The sequence below is a fragment of the Melanerpes formicivorus genome, unplaced genomic scaffold (genome assembly GCF_026170545.1).
Source record: "Melanerpes formicivorus ecotype bairdi unplaced genomic scaffold, bMelFor1.0.p_v2 SCAF_7, whole genome shotgun sequence".
Taxonomy (NCBI): domain Eukaryota; kingdom Metazoa; phylum Chordata; class Aves; order Piciformes; family Picidae; genus Melanerpes; species Melanerpes formicivorus.
In genome coordinates, this window is record NW_027142359.1 from 26,768,341 (window position 1) to 26,785,650 (window position 17,310).

Sequence of the window (17,310 nt, forward strand, 5' to 3'; positions counted from 1 at the left end):
AACTTCCCCTGGCGCAGCTTGAAACTGTGTCCTCTTATTCTGGTGCTGGTTGCCTGGGAGAAGAGACCAACCCCCACCTGGCTACAACCACCTTTCATGTAGCTGTAGACAGCAATAAGGTCTCCCCTGAGCCTCCTCTTCTCCAGGCCAAACAACCCCAGCCCCCTCAATGTCTCCTCATAGGGTTTGTGCTCGAGGCCTCTCCCCAGCCTCTTTGCCCTTCTCTGGACACATTCAAGAGTCTCAATGCCCTTCTTAATTTGAGGGCCCTAGAACTGGACACAGTACTCAAAGTGTGGCCTAACCAGTGCTGAGTACAGGGGCAGAATGGCTTCCCTGCTCCTGCTGGCTACACTATTCCTGATACAGGCCAGGATGCCATTGGCCTTCTTGACCACCTGGGCACACTGCTAGCTCATGTTCAGCCAGCTGTCAATCAGTACCCCTCAGTCCCTTTCTGTCTGGCTAGTCTCCAGCCACTCTGAACCCAGCCTGTAGCACTGCATGGGGTTGTTGTGGCCAAAGTGCAGCAATAAGTAGAATAAGGAGAAATTTAGAAAAATATTTCAGAATAAACCAACCCAGGTTGGAAGAGACCTTCAAGATCATCGTGTCCAGAATGCTTCTTCCCTTTTCTCACTTGGTCATTTTCTGATTTGACCATTAGCCCATGCAAGTTGCGTGCTCTACCCTCTCCAAGAGCATTTGTGTGTAGAAGGTCTCAAAGTGAATATGGTTCTGAATATGAAAGCTTTTCAGACATTGCCCTGAATTATGCTGCTCCTGAAACAGGCTGTTGCAGTGGGAATAAGGCACATCTCATGTCAGATTGGAAACTGCTATTTTTAGTTAACCACCTTGGTAGTTACTTGTCTGCTGAACGAAGGAAGCACAGGAATAAGCAGATGATGACCCTACTGATATGTATGAACAGGACTTTCTGAGATGAGGCATGCAGTAAGAAGAGTTGTGAAAACTCTTTTTGAACAGTGGCCTATGAGTATCCTCTACAAGATACTAGGACTAGATGAAGAGGATTTTATAAAGAACGGGTTTGCATTTTTCTTAGACAGTCTAGAATAGGATAGGATAGGATGGAATGGAATGGAATGGAATGGACCAGACCAGGTTGGAAAAGACCTTTGAGATCATCGAGTCCAACCTATCATCCAGCACTATCTAATCAACTAAACCATGGCACCAAGCACCCCATCCAGTCTCCTCCCAAACACCTTCACTGATGGTGACTCCACCACCTCCCTGGGCAGCACATTCCCACAGCCAACCACTCATTCTGTGAAGAATTTCTTCTTCAGGTAGTGATAGGACTAGGGGGAATGGAATGAAGCTGGAGGTGGGGAGATTCAGGCTAGATGTGAGGAGGAAGTTCTTCACCATGAGAGTAGTGAAACCCTGGAATGGGTTGTCCAGGGAGGTAGTTGAGGCCCCATCCCTGGAGGTGTTTAAGACCAGGCTGGATGGGGCTCTGGCCAGCCTGATCTAGTGTGGGGTGTCCCTGCCCATGGCAGGGGGGTTGGAACTGGATGATCCTTGTGGTCCCTTCCAACCCTGAATGATACTATGATACTAACATTCAGCCTAAACCTTCCCTGTTGCAGCTTGAGACTGTCCCCTCTAAATGCACAGAGAGTTTTAGTACATGCTGTGCCTATTGACTCTGCCTCTGATCACCAAAGATCTGGACCGAGGATTGATCCTGATCACTTGATCCCAATCCACAGTGACCTGGGACGAAAACAGAGCTGCAAACTGTCAGGAATTTTGGAGCTGATAGAGCAGATTGAAGGTGCAGTTGCACTCATGGCAGATGTGTGTGGCCCTTTGTGGGAGCCCTTGCTTCCTCTGTATGCAGAGAATGGGAAAAGTACTAGATTTGTCATGTTTCCAATGAGGCATGAGTGTATCAGGTTTCGACACCACAAAGGGTTACTACTAGTATGTAATTGAGCCTTTTGTGTAACAGTGGCTCTAGGTTTCACCCAGTAGCTTCTACAACTGGCTGTGAACCTATGAAGAGGCTGTCTTCCAGAATCTGAACCAAGTTTTTAGTAAGTGATGAAGAGTGACCATGCTGTTAAACAGGCCAGTGTCATGTTTGACTGCACTTTCAAAAAACTGAGAGCTTGTTGTCTCCTGCTGTGTGACTTCACAGAGTCTAGAAATGGTATGTGCCACTGAGAGTGCTTGGAAATGATGACTCCATCTCTATTAATATATAAAGCGGTTGTCCTCTGGTCCTGAAGGCAGTTGAGCTCATTGTTCAAACAGGTTAATTTCCTGGCCCTCCCTGCCACCCAAGGACGGTGACTCTGTCCGGGCTTCCTGTCAAGAAAGGTCACTTACCTGTATTAGCCTGTGACCCTATGAGTGCGTGAGAATCCTTGAGAAGGATATGTGTTAGCCTTGGCGAAAACCGGCAGGAACTGTGCTAGCATTTAGCGTGGACTGGTGTGGGACAGCGTGGGTCTGTGCCTTTGCTATGGTTTGTTTATTCGTGTGTATATAGCCAAAGCAACGGATGTCATTCAGGAACACAATGGAATTAGTCACTTTAAGAGTTGTAAAGACCAAAGTGTAACAAGAAGTTGGAACTCTAAAAGCTACAAATGTCAAGATGTCCTGTGGGGAACATCATAGGCAGCCAAGCACCCTCTGGTGTCCCAGGCTATTGTTTCAGCATTGACCAGGGTGTTGGAGTGCCTCCCATATTTCACTATTAGTGAGGATCTAATTTACTTGTAGAAATTCTTCTTTTCCACAACTCACCAGATCTGCTCTTGCAGCTTTTTCAGTGAAGAGCAAAGGGACTCCAGCAATCACAGGCTCTTAAGTGAGTTTCATGGAGATATCTTTGAAATTGAAATTGAAATTTCTTCTTCAATATTCACACCCTTTTCTAGCAGTGCTTGTATCAGTGTGACTTAGGGAGATTGAATATGTACATGCTGTCCATATTGTTACAGAATACAGAATTAACCAGGTTGGAAAAGACCTCTGAGATCATCAAGTCCAACCTATCACCCAACACCATCTAGTCAACTAAACCATGGTACTAAGTGCCTCATTCAGTCTCCTTTTAAACACTTCCAGTGATGGTGACTCCACCACCTCCCTGGGCAGCCCATTCCAAACGCCAGTCACTCTTTCTGTGAGGACTTTCTTCCTAACATCCAGCCTAAACCTCCCCTGGTGCAGCTTGAGACTGTGTCCCCTTGTTCTGTTGGTGGTTGCCTGGGAGAAGAGACCAATCCCCACCTGGCTACAACCTCTCTTCAGGTAGTTGTAGACAGCAGTAAGGTCTCCCCTGAGCCTCCTCTTCTCTAGGCTAAACAACCCCAGCTCCCTCAGCCTCTCCTCATAGGGCTTGTGCTCCAAACCCCTCCCCGGCTTTGTTGCCCTTCTCTGGATACGTTCCAGCAACTCAACATCTTTCTTAAACTGAGGGTCCCAGAACTGGACACAGGACTCAAGGTGTGGTCTAACCAGTGCAGAGACCCTCCAGCATGTGCACTCCTTTCAGGGTTAAACTCGTCAATGAAAAAGCAAGGGAAAAACTGTTTATAGTGTTAGTGAGATTATTATTCCCAGAGGGCTCCTCCCCAGATTTACCTCTGTAGCTATGGCAAAAGGAAAGAATTATTTGGAGAAGGGCAACAAACAAGACTGGAGAAATACCTGACTATTAATAGTATTTCTTGGTGCACGTGGCTTAAAAGAACATAAAGGGCTTTCATAAGAAAGAGTAGCTAGTATCTGGCATCTTCTCTGTCTAATGAGGATGGGAGAGCTGCTGCAGATTTTTTTTCTTGGCTTAAGTGAAAACATATGGCACAGCATACACTAAAAAAATAAACAGACATGATCCGTCTAGTATCTCCTCCGTGCATTTAGTCAGTAACTGTGTCATTGCTTAGCTGTAATTATAGGTCTTCTACCTTTGTTCCTGCAAGGTTGTTTTAAGCGGGGTGACTGCTTTGTTTGCCCTGAATCAGTTTGTGTTTGAAGGAGATTGTTATTTCTGAGGGAGTTACTGCCTTGTGACTATCACAGAATTTGCCTCCCACCAGGAATCTAGGAAGCCATTTTGCCCCTATGGTGACAAGAGAACACTGAGAACTACACTGAATACTACAGTTTTATCAAATGCAGTGTGGACTACTGGCTAGGAGACCTCATATTTTCATCTGGTACAAGATGGGCATCTGGAATCGGTGTTGAAGAACTCCTGTCTCTGCCCAGAGCACCAACACTTACTAGATGCATTGTGCAATGGATCATTGTTCTTGGGCTTGGTTTTACTTGGATGTTTTCTTTTGTGTCTGTGCTTTTGGGAAGAACAGTGCTTCAGCAGTGATTTTATTAGTCTCATGGGGCAGAGGTCATTCATCTTCAGGGAAAATGTTGAGTTTTCAGGCATGCAAACGTTGGCATATCAAAACGTTATCAGGGCAGAAAAATCTCTTCTCTTTTCATGCCTGCTCTTTTCTTGCATAGTTTTTCCTTCTACATCAAGTTTCTTGGCACGAGCAGTTCTTTATCTCAGTGAAAACATACTCACTTGGATACCACAATGGACATTTACAGCTGACCCAAAGAAAAACTATCAGAAAAGGAAGTCTTCTCCAACCTCTTCTTTCAGCTCGTTATAGAGGCTGGAGTACCACGTGCAGACACCTTCCCTACATCTGACTGGGTCTGCATTTCTGCTGTCTCTGTTTTCTGCTTTAATTCTCCAACCTTGTCCTTATTTTGTTAGCTGTACTCTGTTGAACTGATGATTTTCCTGCTGTGAGCATTTGTTGTGGCTGTTGATCTTCATGGGTTCTTGCTTTAACAAACAAGCAAGAAGCACAAGCACGTAGAGCTGTTAGTTCTGTTCAGAGTAGATGTTAACACGAGATTGTTGTTTCATCTTGAGTTTTGAGGGAGATTTCTGAGCTAGCTTATGCTAGAATTTTGCATTTGACCACAATTGGCAATAGTTGCCAGTATCACGTGGGAATATAGCTATAAAAATGTCGGTGTTTCCCCAGGGAATCTGGCCTCAAGAAATTAAGTAAGAGGTTTGACGAGAAGAAAAAAGTTTCAGAAGAGGTAGGGGATCAGCTTTTCATTACTGAAGAAAGCCTTTAAAGGGAAGTTATATTGTGAATTTTCAAGCTAAATCCACTCTCTCACTCTTGAGCTCTCTTGATGAAAGTACAGCCCTCCGGTACAGTTCCTCCTTTCAATCAAAACTGAATGAATGTGCTCAAAGAACAGTCTTTCTCCCAACCCACTGAGAAGGAAAAGGTGCCCCAGAAAGATCTCAAACTCCCAAGTTTGCAGTTAATTGTGTGACTCAATATTGGAGTTCTTCACAGAAGTTTTGAAGTGCAATTGGAGACCTGGATATTATTCCTATCTTTGACCTCCTAGGGGGAAGAGCAGGTCTTCTCTGGCTTTTGTGTTTTGAAGTACCACGTCTTAACACACCCACAAGGGTCAGGAGTATTACAAGTCACTCTAGTGGTTACTGATTTTTTTACCTGGCCATCTGTGAGGGGGCATCAGAATAGAATAGAATAGAATAGAATAGAATAGAATAGAATAGAATAGAATAGAATAGAATAGAATAGAATAGAATAGAATAGAATAGAATAGAATAGAATAGAATAGAATAGAATAGAATAGAACCGAACCAGACCAGACCAGGTTGGAAGAGACCTTCAAGATCATCGTGTCCAACCTATCATCCAACACCACCTAATCAACTAAACCATGCAACCAAGCACCCTGTCAAGTGTCCTCCTGAACACCTCCAGTGATGGCAACTCCACCACCTCCTCGGGCAGCCCATTCCAATGGGCAATCACTCTCTCTCTGTAAAACTTCCTCCTGACCTCCAGCCTGAACCTTCCCTGGCTCAGCCTGAGACTGTGTCCTCTTGTTCTGGGACTGGCTGCCTGGGAGAAGAGACCAACCTCTGCCTGTCTGCAACCCCCATTCAGGTAGTTGTAGACAGCAATGAAGCAACAAAGGGAAGAGCAGCCCTCTCTAGTAACTGTTTTATTTTTCTCATTCTTTGTGAGCAGTACATTGTGAACCTTTCCAAGGCCACTTTTCCTTGGACATGAACTAGCCTGTTTCTACATGCTTTATTGCTTCCTGTGTATCAAGCTCGAGTTTGGCTCAAAATGGTTAATGCACGGTTGTTGTTGCAAAATGTTGCCCATTTCTTGGCATAATTGTTTTTAAACTTAAATGTTCCAACATTCCAGGATCTGGGATTATGTTGGGAACTGAGCTTGTGTGTGAAAAAACAAACTGCTGTTTGTGAAGAAACTCTTGCTCGAAAAAAAAAAGAATAATCCCTGAAGGCTCCAAAACTACGAAGCAAATGAAGAGTCCAAATGTTATGTCTTTTATTTATATCTTGGTATAAAAAAAGACCTTCAGGGCTTTCTGAAGCTCTCATTTAATACAGGCTAGGTTTTCCTAAAATTGTTAGGGAGGTACTATCCATATTCAGCCTTCTTTTCTTTCCTTTTCTTTTGTGTTTTGCGTCTGTGCGACACAGTATCACAGTATCACTTAGGTTGGAATGGACCTCGAGGATCATCAAGTCCAACCTATCAACACAGACCCCATGACTAGACCATGGCACCAAGTGCCACGTCCAATCTCCTCTTGAACGCCTCCAGGGTCGATGACTCAACCACCTCCCTGGGCAGCACATTCCAAACCTCCCCTCGATGAATATGTTGAAGAGGACAGGGCCCAGCACTGATCCCTGGGGGACACCACTGGTGACTGGCCGCCAGTTGGATGTGGCACCGTTCACTACCACTCTCTGGGCCCGGCCCTCCAGCCAGTTCCTAACCCAGCACAGAGTGTAATGGTCCAATCCACGGGCTGACAGCTTAGCCAGCAGTTTGCTGTGGGGGACGGTGTCAAAGGCTTTGCTGAAGTCCAGGTAGACCACATCCACAGGCCTCCCCACATCCACCAGACGGGTGACCTGATCATAGAAGGAGATCAGGTTGGAGAGGCAGGACCTGCCCTTCCTAAATCCATGTTGGCTGGACCTGGGCCCTTGGCCATCCTTCAGGTGCACCATATGCCTTTTGTCTTGATACCACGAAAAATCCTCAGTGGAAGCACTGGAGGGGTTGGAAATAGTGCCAGTGGTAAGTTAGTAAGGTGTATCTCAAGTAAATCAAGTTTCTGGTACATCTAATGACCTCAAGAAATAATTCTGTTGTATTTAAACGCAAGGTGTGATTTGGGGACGGATTCTTGCAGTTTGTATTTCACTGTGTTTGAGGGCCAGTTCATGTTTGCAATTTGCTTCTATGTCCTGGAAGTCTGTGTAGCTACTGGTTAGGCCACACCTTGAGAACTGTGTCCAGTTCTGGTCCTCTCAGTTTAGGAAGGACATTGAGACACTTGAACGTGTCCAGAGAAGGGCAACAAGGCTGGGGAGAGGCCTTGAGCACAAGCCCTATGAGGAGAGGCTGAGGGAGCTGGGATTGTTTAGCCTGGAGAAGAGTTGCTGTCTACAACTACCTGAAGAGTGGTTGTAGCCAGGAAGGGATTGGTCTCTTCTCCCAGGCAACCAGCACCAGAACAAGAGGACACAGTCTCAAGCTGCACCAGGGGAAGTTTAGGCTCAAGGTGAGGAGAAAGTTCTTCAGTGAGAGAGTTGTTTGCCATTGGAATGGGCTGCCTGGGGAGGTGGTGGAGTCACCATCCCTGGAGGTGTTCAAGAGGGGACTGGATGTGGCACTTGGTGCCATGGTTTAGTCATGTGGTCTGTGGTGATAGGTTGGACTTGATGATCTTTGAGGTTTCTTCCAACCTTGGTGATTCTGTGTGACAGTAAGTGGTGGGACTTGGGTCCGTGGCCTTGCGCTTGGCACTATGGTGTCAAATCCTTCTACAAACGATGACCCCTCAGCTCCTGTATGGAGTGAGATCATAAGGAAAACACTTATGAAAAAGGACCTTTATGCAAAGCTGAACTTTTGGGTAGTTTAAAAAAAAAAAAAAGAAAAGAAAAAGAAAACTCATGCACTGGGTTTGTGCTTGCAGTTTGTTTGTAAATATTGTGATGTCTTTAATCCATAGCATTGAGTTTGGCTTACTCTCCCCACGAAGCTGACACACACATGGCATTTTGTTGTTGAGGGACAGGGACCCACATGCAGAGGAGACTGGCATACTTCAGGGATGTCTATTAATCTCACTCTAGTAAATGTACTCTCAAAAGCTGAAGCTGGTGTCCAGTGCCTTGCAGAATTGCTGGCTAAGGGTGTTACAGCTGGGCGAGCAGTTGTGAAGATGGAAGCTGACCACAGCTCTCTGGGCAAACACAAAGAACTGCAGCAGTACACTGTTCCCTCACCCTAGTGCATGGCATTCAAATATTTACTGCTGGCAATAAGGATATGTAGACTTTCTGATTTTAGGGGAAGATGGCTGGTGTGGACAACCTCAAAAATTACAGCCTCTTCTCTTGGCCACTTGAAAGTGCGTGAGCAGCCCAGTTTGCCTACTTTTAAGGCAGGCAGAAGGGTAGACCCTGTGAGTCGCCTGCAGTAAGCCCTGTGGAGTGGGAAGGTCTCACATCCTTTTATAAGTGATACAAGCGAGAAGCTTATGCATTAGAAAGGAGAATGTTAAGTGTTGTTGACATTTACAGTGAAGGTCTCCACTCTGCATAAATAACAGAGAAAAAGGCTAGCATTGAGACTTAGAATAGGTCTCACTGTGTGGTCACTGCCTGCCTAATTTCTATTTACTTTTAGTTTTTCCCAGTGTCTGAAAATTTCAGGGTCAACCTGAAGTCAAGACATCGTTGCGTTCAGAGAAATCCTGCAGTCCTGAGCAGCCTTTGAATCATCTGATGTTACAAGGCAAAGCTGATAGAATATGTCATGATAACTCAGGATAAATGCAGTCAACTGCTCCTCTAGATGGGAGGAAAATGTGCAGACTTCTTGCTGTGTTTGTATAGTAATAGTGCGTGCATTAGTGGTTGATAGATGAATGGGTTAAATAATCCCCAGCTCTCCCCAATAATCTAAATTCTCCATGACAGGAGTAAAATACAATAAGCTATGGCTGCAGAAGGCTGCTTGCCATGGTAATGTGTTTGTAATTTAGTAAGGGTGGAAAGTGAGGGTGAAAATGCAGAATAGTGGTGTTAATTTCCATTAATTTATCATTAAAGGATGGTAGTGGACCCATGTGAAGAATATATAAGCCAGAGGGCTATCTGAAGATGAAAGCCTTTGCAGAGGGCTTCTTATCTAGGAGTCAAAGGCCTTATTCTGTTCCTAGTTATGTCACTACCTTGCTTTGTGATCTCCAATATGTTTACTTCTCTCAGAATATGAAGGCATTTACTGCTTTTAGAAATGAGAATATGTGAAGGACCTGAGAGAGTGAATTGAGGAACATGTGTGTATGTATCACCTTAGAGCCTTTGACTTGAAGGAGCTGTATGGAAGCCACATGTGTTTGGAATAAGTTTACTTTCATAATACTGCAAATAGAGTTACACAGCACAAACATTCCTCCCTTTATAGAACATATTTATGTCCACTATGTTCTGATGCCTACCATTTGGATGGTTTCAGGTAATGAGAACCACTGCATTACTTGCTCTTTCTGATGTGAACTGTTGGGGCTAACACAAAGTGGGCTGCCAGTGAGATGCTGCTGAGATGCATGCCACTCCCAGGACAGCTAAACGCCCTAAGAGTGGTGGCACTGCCATTGCCATTGCAACATCAGGTTTCTCTACAGACTGGAGGAAGGATTCTGTATTGATAACATCTGCCTTGAACATTGTGAGGATGACTAGGAGGAACAGTGCAGAGGAAGTCATACTGCCGTTGGGTTTACTCAGCCTTCAAGCGGTTACCAAAACTGTGGCCGCTGAATGGCCGTTGGATGATCTGCATGAAATGAGGTCGGTGATGGAATTCAGTTTCCAGTGGGAAGTTTGTATTTCACAGTTAATTAGCACCTGCTGTGCTGATGGTTTGGCAGCTGGGAAGAGGCCAAAGATTAAATGCTTTTCAAAGATGAATTCACCATTTATCCATAGTGGTTAGGGGAGGAGAGTAACAGGGAAGAAATGCATGGGTTTGCCCGAGCTACTCTGTTCCTGCCTGCTCAGTATGTCTGAAGGATTCCATGGAGAGTGCAAGGTAGCCATAGTGCAGTAATGCTAACTCACCTTATCTGGGCTAAACATGATGTAAACCTGCTGGATCTGCAGGAGTAAATTCTGTGCCAGCAATGAATGACAGGCAATAAGTTCTGCTTGCTATGAGCTGACCTTCCATGGAGGCCTGCAGGTCTCTGTGCTGCACTCTCCATGATTCATGTTTCTGGGCATATGGTGCTGAGACATACCAGCTGGGCTGATTTGCTGGGGCTCTGCATTGAACAAAAGTACCTGGAACATTTTAATTTAGGAAATGGCCCTCAAAAGAATTAGAGACCTGTTTGAATAGGATGAATTCTGTTACACCTGAGCTGGCTGTGTGCCTTGGCCCTGGAAAGGAGGTGAGTGCACACATACCTGTTGCTTATAACAGGAAGGACTTTTTTTTTCCTTTGTAGTGCTCAGAACATGTATACTCAAGCCCCTCTTGGCCTCTCCTTGCTGCACAGGTATACAAGGCAGAGCACACCCACCACTCTGTCTGTTCTCACATGCCAGGCAAGAGGGAAGGTGTGCCTGGGCTAGCATTGTGTCTGCATCCACACTGGGTAAACCATCTGGGAAAAAAAAAAACACTAAAAATCAAAACAAATTATTTGCCTAGCTCTTGCTTGAGTAAAACAATCTTGCTTTTAAGCATGGGTTCCTGTTAAAGCAAGGATTGTGTGCAACTGGGGGCTTTGAAAAAAAATATAAATCAGAAAATAAAATCAGTGGATGAATAGAGAAAAGCTGACAGTTACCAAGAGCACAATGTGCTTCCCTGAAACACTGTTCTTGGCTTGCTCTGTTCTTTGTTCTTTGCTGTGTTTGATACAAGTAGGTACCAATCATGAGCTCTATCCTCCCTCTCCTTTAAGACTATGTCTATCTACCCCAGAGAAACTTGCTGCCCTGTGTGCCAGCTGTTCACACTGCTGTCCCACCCCAGTGGTGGAGTTCTGTCTGAGGTGCAGCATATCCAAGTCTGCTGCTGATCATATTTGTTGCTAAATTAGGTAAGGATTTAGTATCAATTATTAGAAGTTTAACACCAATGTATCCAACATCAGAACTAGTTTGGTAGGGAATGGAATGGAATGGAATGGAATGGAATGGAATGGAATGGAATGGAATGGAATGGAATGGAATAGAATAGAATAGAATAGAATAGAATAGAATAGAATAGAATAGAATAGAATAGAATAGAATAGAATAGAATAGATTGGAAAAGACCTTTGAAATCATCAAGTCCAACCCATCACCCAACACCATCTAATCAACTAAACCATGGCACCAAGTGCCACATCCATTCTCTTCTTAAACACCTCCAGTGATGGTGATCCAACCACCTCCCTGGGCAGCCCACTCCAATGGCCAGTCACTCTTTCTGTGAAGAACTTCTTCCCAACATCCAGCCTAAACCTCCCCTGGCACTGCTTGAGACTGTGTCCTCTTGTTCTGGTGCTGCTTGCCTGGGAGAAGAGACCAACCCCCACCTGGCTACAATCTCCCTTTGGGTAGTTGTAGACAGCCTCTGAGCCTTCTCTTCTTCAGACTAAACAACCCCATCTCCCTGAGCCTCTCCTTACAGGGCTGTGCTCCAAACCCCTCATCAGCTTTGTTGCCCTTTTCTGGACACCTTCCAGCAAGTCAACATCTTTCCTAAACTGAGGGGCCCAGAACTGGACAAGTTGGACTCAAGGTGTTGCCTGACCAGTGCTGAGTACAGGGGCAGAATGACTTCCCTGCTACTGCTATTCCTGATGCAGGCCAGGATGCCATTGGCCTTCTTGGCCACCTGGGCACAATGCTGGCTCATATTCAGCCTAATATCAACCAGTACCCCCAGGTCCCTTTCTGCCTGGCTGCTCTCCAGCCACTCTGACTCCAGCCTATAGCACTGCATAGGGTTGTTGTGGCCAATGTGTAGAAGCCAGCACTTACATGTGTTAAATCTCATGCCCTTGGACTCTGCCCATCTGTCCAGTCTGTCAACGTTCCTTTGCAGAGCTCTCTTACCCTCTAACAGATCAACACCTGCCCCCAGCTTGGTGTCATCTGCAAACTTAGTGATGATAGACTCAATCCCCTCCTCCAGATTATTGATAAAGATGCCACTGTTGTGTAGAATAGGTCTTTTTAATCTGCCCAGAAGCCACTGCATGAAGATAGAACATGTTGGTTATTGCATAGATCATGGGAATACTGATCATGCTGTGTGTACACTGGCTTAAGTCTTGAAGATTTGGCCTCTCTTTTGTCCTTGCAAATACTGTCAGTCCTCGACAGACCAGTATTCAGCCAGTTGCTGTGCACAAGACCTGTTACTTGAAACATGAAGGAACTTTTCTTTGTAGCTTTTCTAACATGTGTTTGCATCTATTATTACCTCTCAGTACATAGGTGTATAAGGCAGACCACAGTCATCACCCTTGCAGTTTCTCACTTAACCCTGAAGAAAGCATGCTCCATCAATTAACTTTATATAAGACACATGATTTCCTGGTGCCTAACTTTCTTTAGTCTGCTCTCTGTGATACTAGTCTTAGCAGTGGTGATTTTAAATAACCCTCTGCCATCACCCAGCTCTAGTGAAAGATCCTGCCACTGCTTCCCTATGGTAGGTATCTTCATTGGCTTGTGGAAGGTTGCAGACCAGCAGCATCTGCAACCTTGTCCCAAGAAGGAGATCTCGTCCTTCCATGCTGATGCCAGTGAGCAAGTGCCAAATGCAAGTGTCCACCTCAGCAGCAGCATAGTGGCCATCTTCTAGTAGAGCTCCAGCTTAATCAAAAAGACCTAGTGCCTCTCACCCGTTTTTCTTGTTAGTGCTTGTAGCTGCTGCTCTGGGCTTCCAATGAGGATGCCAGACTAAACAAACTGGCATAGAGGGCATCTGTGCCACCTTCATTCCTACTGTGAGTCAACACTTGGCAGTGAAGTGTTTTGTCTTTTATTGAGCTCTGTTCAGCACTTTTGAATGATAACACCATGATTTGTGCACCATCCAAACCTCTTGAATGCTGTGTGCTTGACTGTGGGAGCTGCTGAAGAGGTATCTCCCATTTGGCCCTTTGTAATCTGTACTAAATGGCCTACACTGCTTTTTGTTTTCCCTTATGTTTTCTCTCTGAACAATAGGAAAGAGGGGCATCTCCATCCCAAAGGCTGCCATATCCAGTCCTGATGTACTCACATTTCATTCCTGAGCATTCACTATGGAGGACTGGCAAGATGAGAAAACCAGAATTAAATTTGAGTGCATTAGTCAACTCTATTTAATGTGCTTTTTACTATGGTATATAGGATGGCCTCCCAAGTAGTGCAGAGTGTTAATTTCTGGGTGGTAGAGCAAACCTGGCATCAGAAAAGCTTGGTAGATGGGAGGTTGCAGCCCTTGACATGCAATCCTTTGATCTGTTTTCTGAGAGTGTAGGGAAAAAAAACACAGTAACATATACTGTCCAGTAAATGTCAGTGTATGAGAGAGGCCAAGGAGAGGACTATGGCATGGTGCCATTAGAGGTCACAACAACCTACTGCTGTTGCAGCAGACGTAGTGAAATAGCATTCCTGTTGGAGAGGGAGCCTGCTGCCAAGGCATCAAAAGAAATTCTTCAGACGAAGGAAAGTTAAGCAAAGCAACTATTTCACTAAGCAAAGTAACTTGCTTTTGCCCTACAAATTGCCTCTTTCCTTACTCCACTCCAAAATAAGATCTTCTGAAAGTAATCACAGTTCCCATCATGTAAGGGTTAGCAGGGATCATCAGTAATACCTGGTTAAAACCTTCCCCAGATCTAAAAGTGACCATCAGAGTTTTCTGTTTATCACCCTTGTTTATCTGCCTCGTGGTTCTTACCAGTGTGTTGTCAGGTTGAAAGCCATTTGGCATGTGGGCTAGCTTGAGCTTGTCCCACACCCTTGCCCTGTAGTTCCTGCAGAAGGACATAGTAAATAAGAACAGAACTCTTTATTAGAAAGGGACTTCCCTAACTGTGCAATAAGTAGTGTATATCAGGACTATAATTTAGGTTCACTGTAAACAGTCATTTGATGTCACTCACCTCAATGTTCCTGTGTAACTCCTAATCTGTTGTAAAGCAATGAGACTTCTTTATGTCTTTTGACTGGTTGTTGCCTGAGAACTTTTGAACTGATTGACCAATATATATTTCAGGGAAAGACATAACAGATATTTGCAGTCTCCCAAGGAAAGGGGATGGGGGGTAGTTGTCCATAATCCTTTCAAGTTTAAAATGAAGCTCAGAGAAGCCATATGCACAGTCAGGAAAGGATTGAAAGTCCATATGCATCAAGGAGAATTCCAGGCTTACGGAAGGGAAAATCACTGGAGGCTGCCAGGTACACAGAAGCTGTACCTGGACACAGGAAATCCCTGATTTGAACATAATTAAATGGGAGGAGAGAATTTCAGGGAAATATTGTATCTGTTTCCTTTGCTCTTATGCTCCTCTTAGGCATCTGCTTGCAGTTACTCTTAGAATCAGGATTTAGAAACAGGTGGACTTTTTGTTGGACCCAGTACAGCCTTTCTGAAGTTACTGGTGCATTTGCAATTCCAGACTATAACCAAAGCATTGCTGCTTCTTGGCCCTGGACAGGTGATGGTAAAAAAGAATGTTGAACATGTATGGGGGAGGGAGGAGGGAAAATTAGCAACAAAGGACAAAATCCAGAAGGAAGCAGCTTCAGACATTTCCATAGCTGATAGAATTGTTTATGTGTAATCAACATGCTTCGACAATTTAATACATTCAATTTGTGTGTGTGTCTATGCTTGCAGAACTTATACCATCTGGTTGCTCTAGCATTCACTGGGTGTCAGTGTAAGTTGTGGTTCCATGGGCATTTCTTTAAGCAACTATGATGGTTTAACTGGATTCTGCCATAAAGAAAACCAGATGGAGGAAATGAACCTAACCTAAAAGTAGCCCAGGAAAATAAAAAGCATCAGTTTTGACCCGGTTCTGTTCCTACATCCAGTTCACCACTCAGTTGCATACAAGCTTGTCTGAGAGCCAGCATTGACAGTGATAACTGGCTTTGTCATGTCTGAAGTGTTTGGGAAACTGCAATCTCAGAGAAGTGACTATGAAACCACTGCCTTCAGCTACTGTGTGTGTGTGTATGTGTTCCCTGTCACTCTTTCTTTGCAAGGCATTTGCAGACTGCATCAGAATTTGGCACATGCCTCTGAGCCAGTGTGTGAAGTTCATTGCCCAGAGAAAATAGGAGCATACAAGTTAAAGTGTTTGTTCCTAATGTGAACCTTATTTCAGTTCCTCAAAGTAACTGCTTCAGATACTTTACATCTCTTTGTCTTTCATTTCCTTTAGAAGTGAGAACTTGTTCTTAATTTCTTCTTCCTTTCTCCTCAGATAATCTGATCAAAGCCATCCTGTCAGCAACCAAAGATTACCGTCTAACTCCAGCTCTTGACAGGTAAGAAGAGACCTTTCAGAAGAGGAGTGATTGGTTCCCACATTTCCTGAATAAAATTTGCTGCATGTTTTTGACAGAAATTATTGCCAGTACCTTTGGCTCTGCTCTGGAGATAGAGCAGGAGCCAGAGACCGAGGCCTCTTTCCAGTAAATCTTTAAACTCTCGGTAAGACCTCTATTAAGTTAAACATGAGCAGAAGAAAGCCTTTACCTTTTGACTATTTCCTAATCTTTTGTTTCATATGCTGTTAGAATACACCCTCATGCCCCTTTTACAAATATGTGAATAGTGGGGTTTCAATAAATACATTACTCTTTTTCAACCTTTCTGTCAAAGCAACAGGCTCACAAGAAACTCTTAAAGGGAAAGAAGGGACTGGCTTCTTTTAGCAATGTTTTACTAATAACCTTCCTCTTAAAGCAGGAATGTGTGATTTGTTGGCCAAGCCTGCTGTGATAGCAGTCTTTTGGATCCTGTGGTATTTGAATTAATAGCTTTAGAAGAAGCTCCTTTCATTCTTCAATCCTGTTGTAGAGGTCGTTTCTGAAACTCACTGGCATGTTTGCTATCAGCTTCCCAATGATAGTCCCTTAGTCTTTCCTATCCTTGCTTTTCTGTCATTTGTTTTGCAGTTTTGGTTTAATGCCACCTCCTGGATTAGAGGTAGTTTCTTTCAGAAGCTTTCAGAGGTTTTCACTTGGACATGATCTCTTTTCAAAGTCCTGGTACTACATCTTTCCAAGCAGCGGCACTTGAATCCAGGCTTACAACACAGTTCCTACTTTCTAAACACACTAGATTAATTTCCTGGCCCAGTTCTCCTGCCCACTTTTCCATGGCAAAGTTCATAAGCTTTTCCAGCCTTTCTGTGCCTCCCTGCATCTCTCATGTTCATAGAATCATAGAATCAATAGGGTTGGAAAAGACCTCAAAGATCATCAAGTCCAACCAGTCACCCAAGACCTCATGACTACTAAACCATGGCACCAAGTGCCACGTCCAATCCCTTCTTGAACACCTCCAGGGATGATGATGACTCCACCACCCCCCTGGGCAGCACATTCCAACGGCTAACAACTCTCTCTGTGAAGAACTTTCTCCTCACCTCAAGCCTGAATGTCCCCTGGTGCTGTTTGAGACTGTGTCCTCTTGTTCTGGTGCTGGTTGCCTGGGAGAAGAGACCAACCCCCTCCTGGCTACAACGTCACTTCAGGTAGCTGTAGAGAGCAATAAGGTCTCCCCTGAGCCTCCTCTTCTCCAGGCTAAACAACCCCAGCTCCCTCAGCCTCTTCTCATAGGGCTGGTGCTCGAGACCTCTCCCCAACCTCGTTGCCCTTCTCTGGACACATTCAAGTGTCCCAATGTCCTTCTTAAATTGAGGGGCCCAGAGCTGGACAACATACAGTGTTGATTGTGGAGCTTGCCTGCTGTACTTACAGTTAGGAGTTACTCTCTGTATGAAAGTTTATTCTTAGCATTCTGCAGTCTGTGTGCTAATTTAGGTTGCTTTGAAATTTGCCTTGCCTCCCAGCAATGCTGGATAGGGTTAGCCTTCAGAGTCTGGATTAATTTCAGCAGTGACGTCCAGAAGGCAAAATCATTTTACAAATGACTTCTTAGA

General features: G+C 44.6%; 1 protein-coding gene across 6 annotated transcripts in view; it reads left to right on the top strand.

The window, feature by feature from the left end:
• ST3GAL3 (ST3 beta-galactoside alpha-2,3-sialyltransferase 3) overlaps positions 1–17,310 on the top strand; it is a 233,839-nt gene that overhangs the window by 149,539 nt on the left and 66,990 nt on the right. For all 6 annotated transcript variants that reach the window (XM_068141553.1, XM_068141551.1, XM_068141557.1 and 3 more), the window contains one exon: positions 15,625–15,688. In XM_068141553.1, the coding sequence (XP_067997654.1) occupies positions 15,625–15,688 (64 nt within the window). The remainder of the gene's footprint in view (positions 1–15,624; positions 15,689–17,310) is intronic.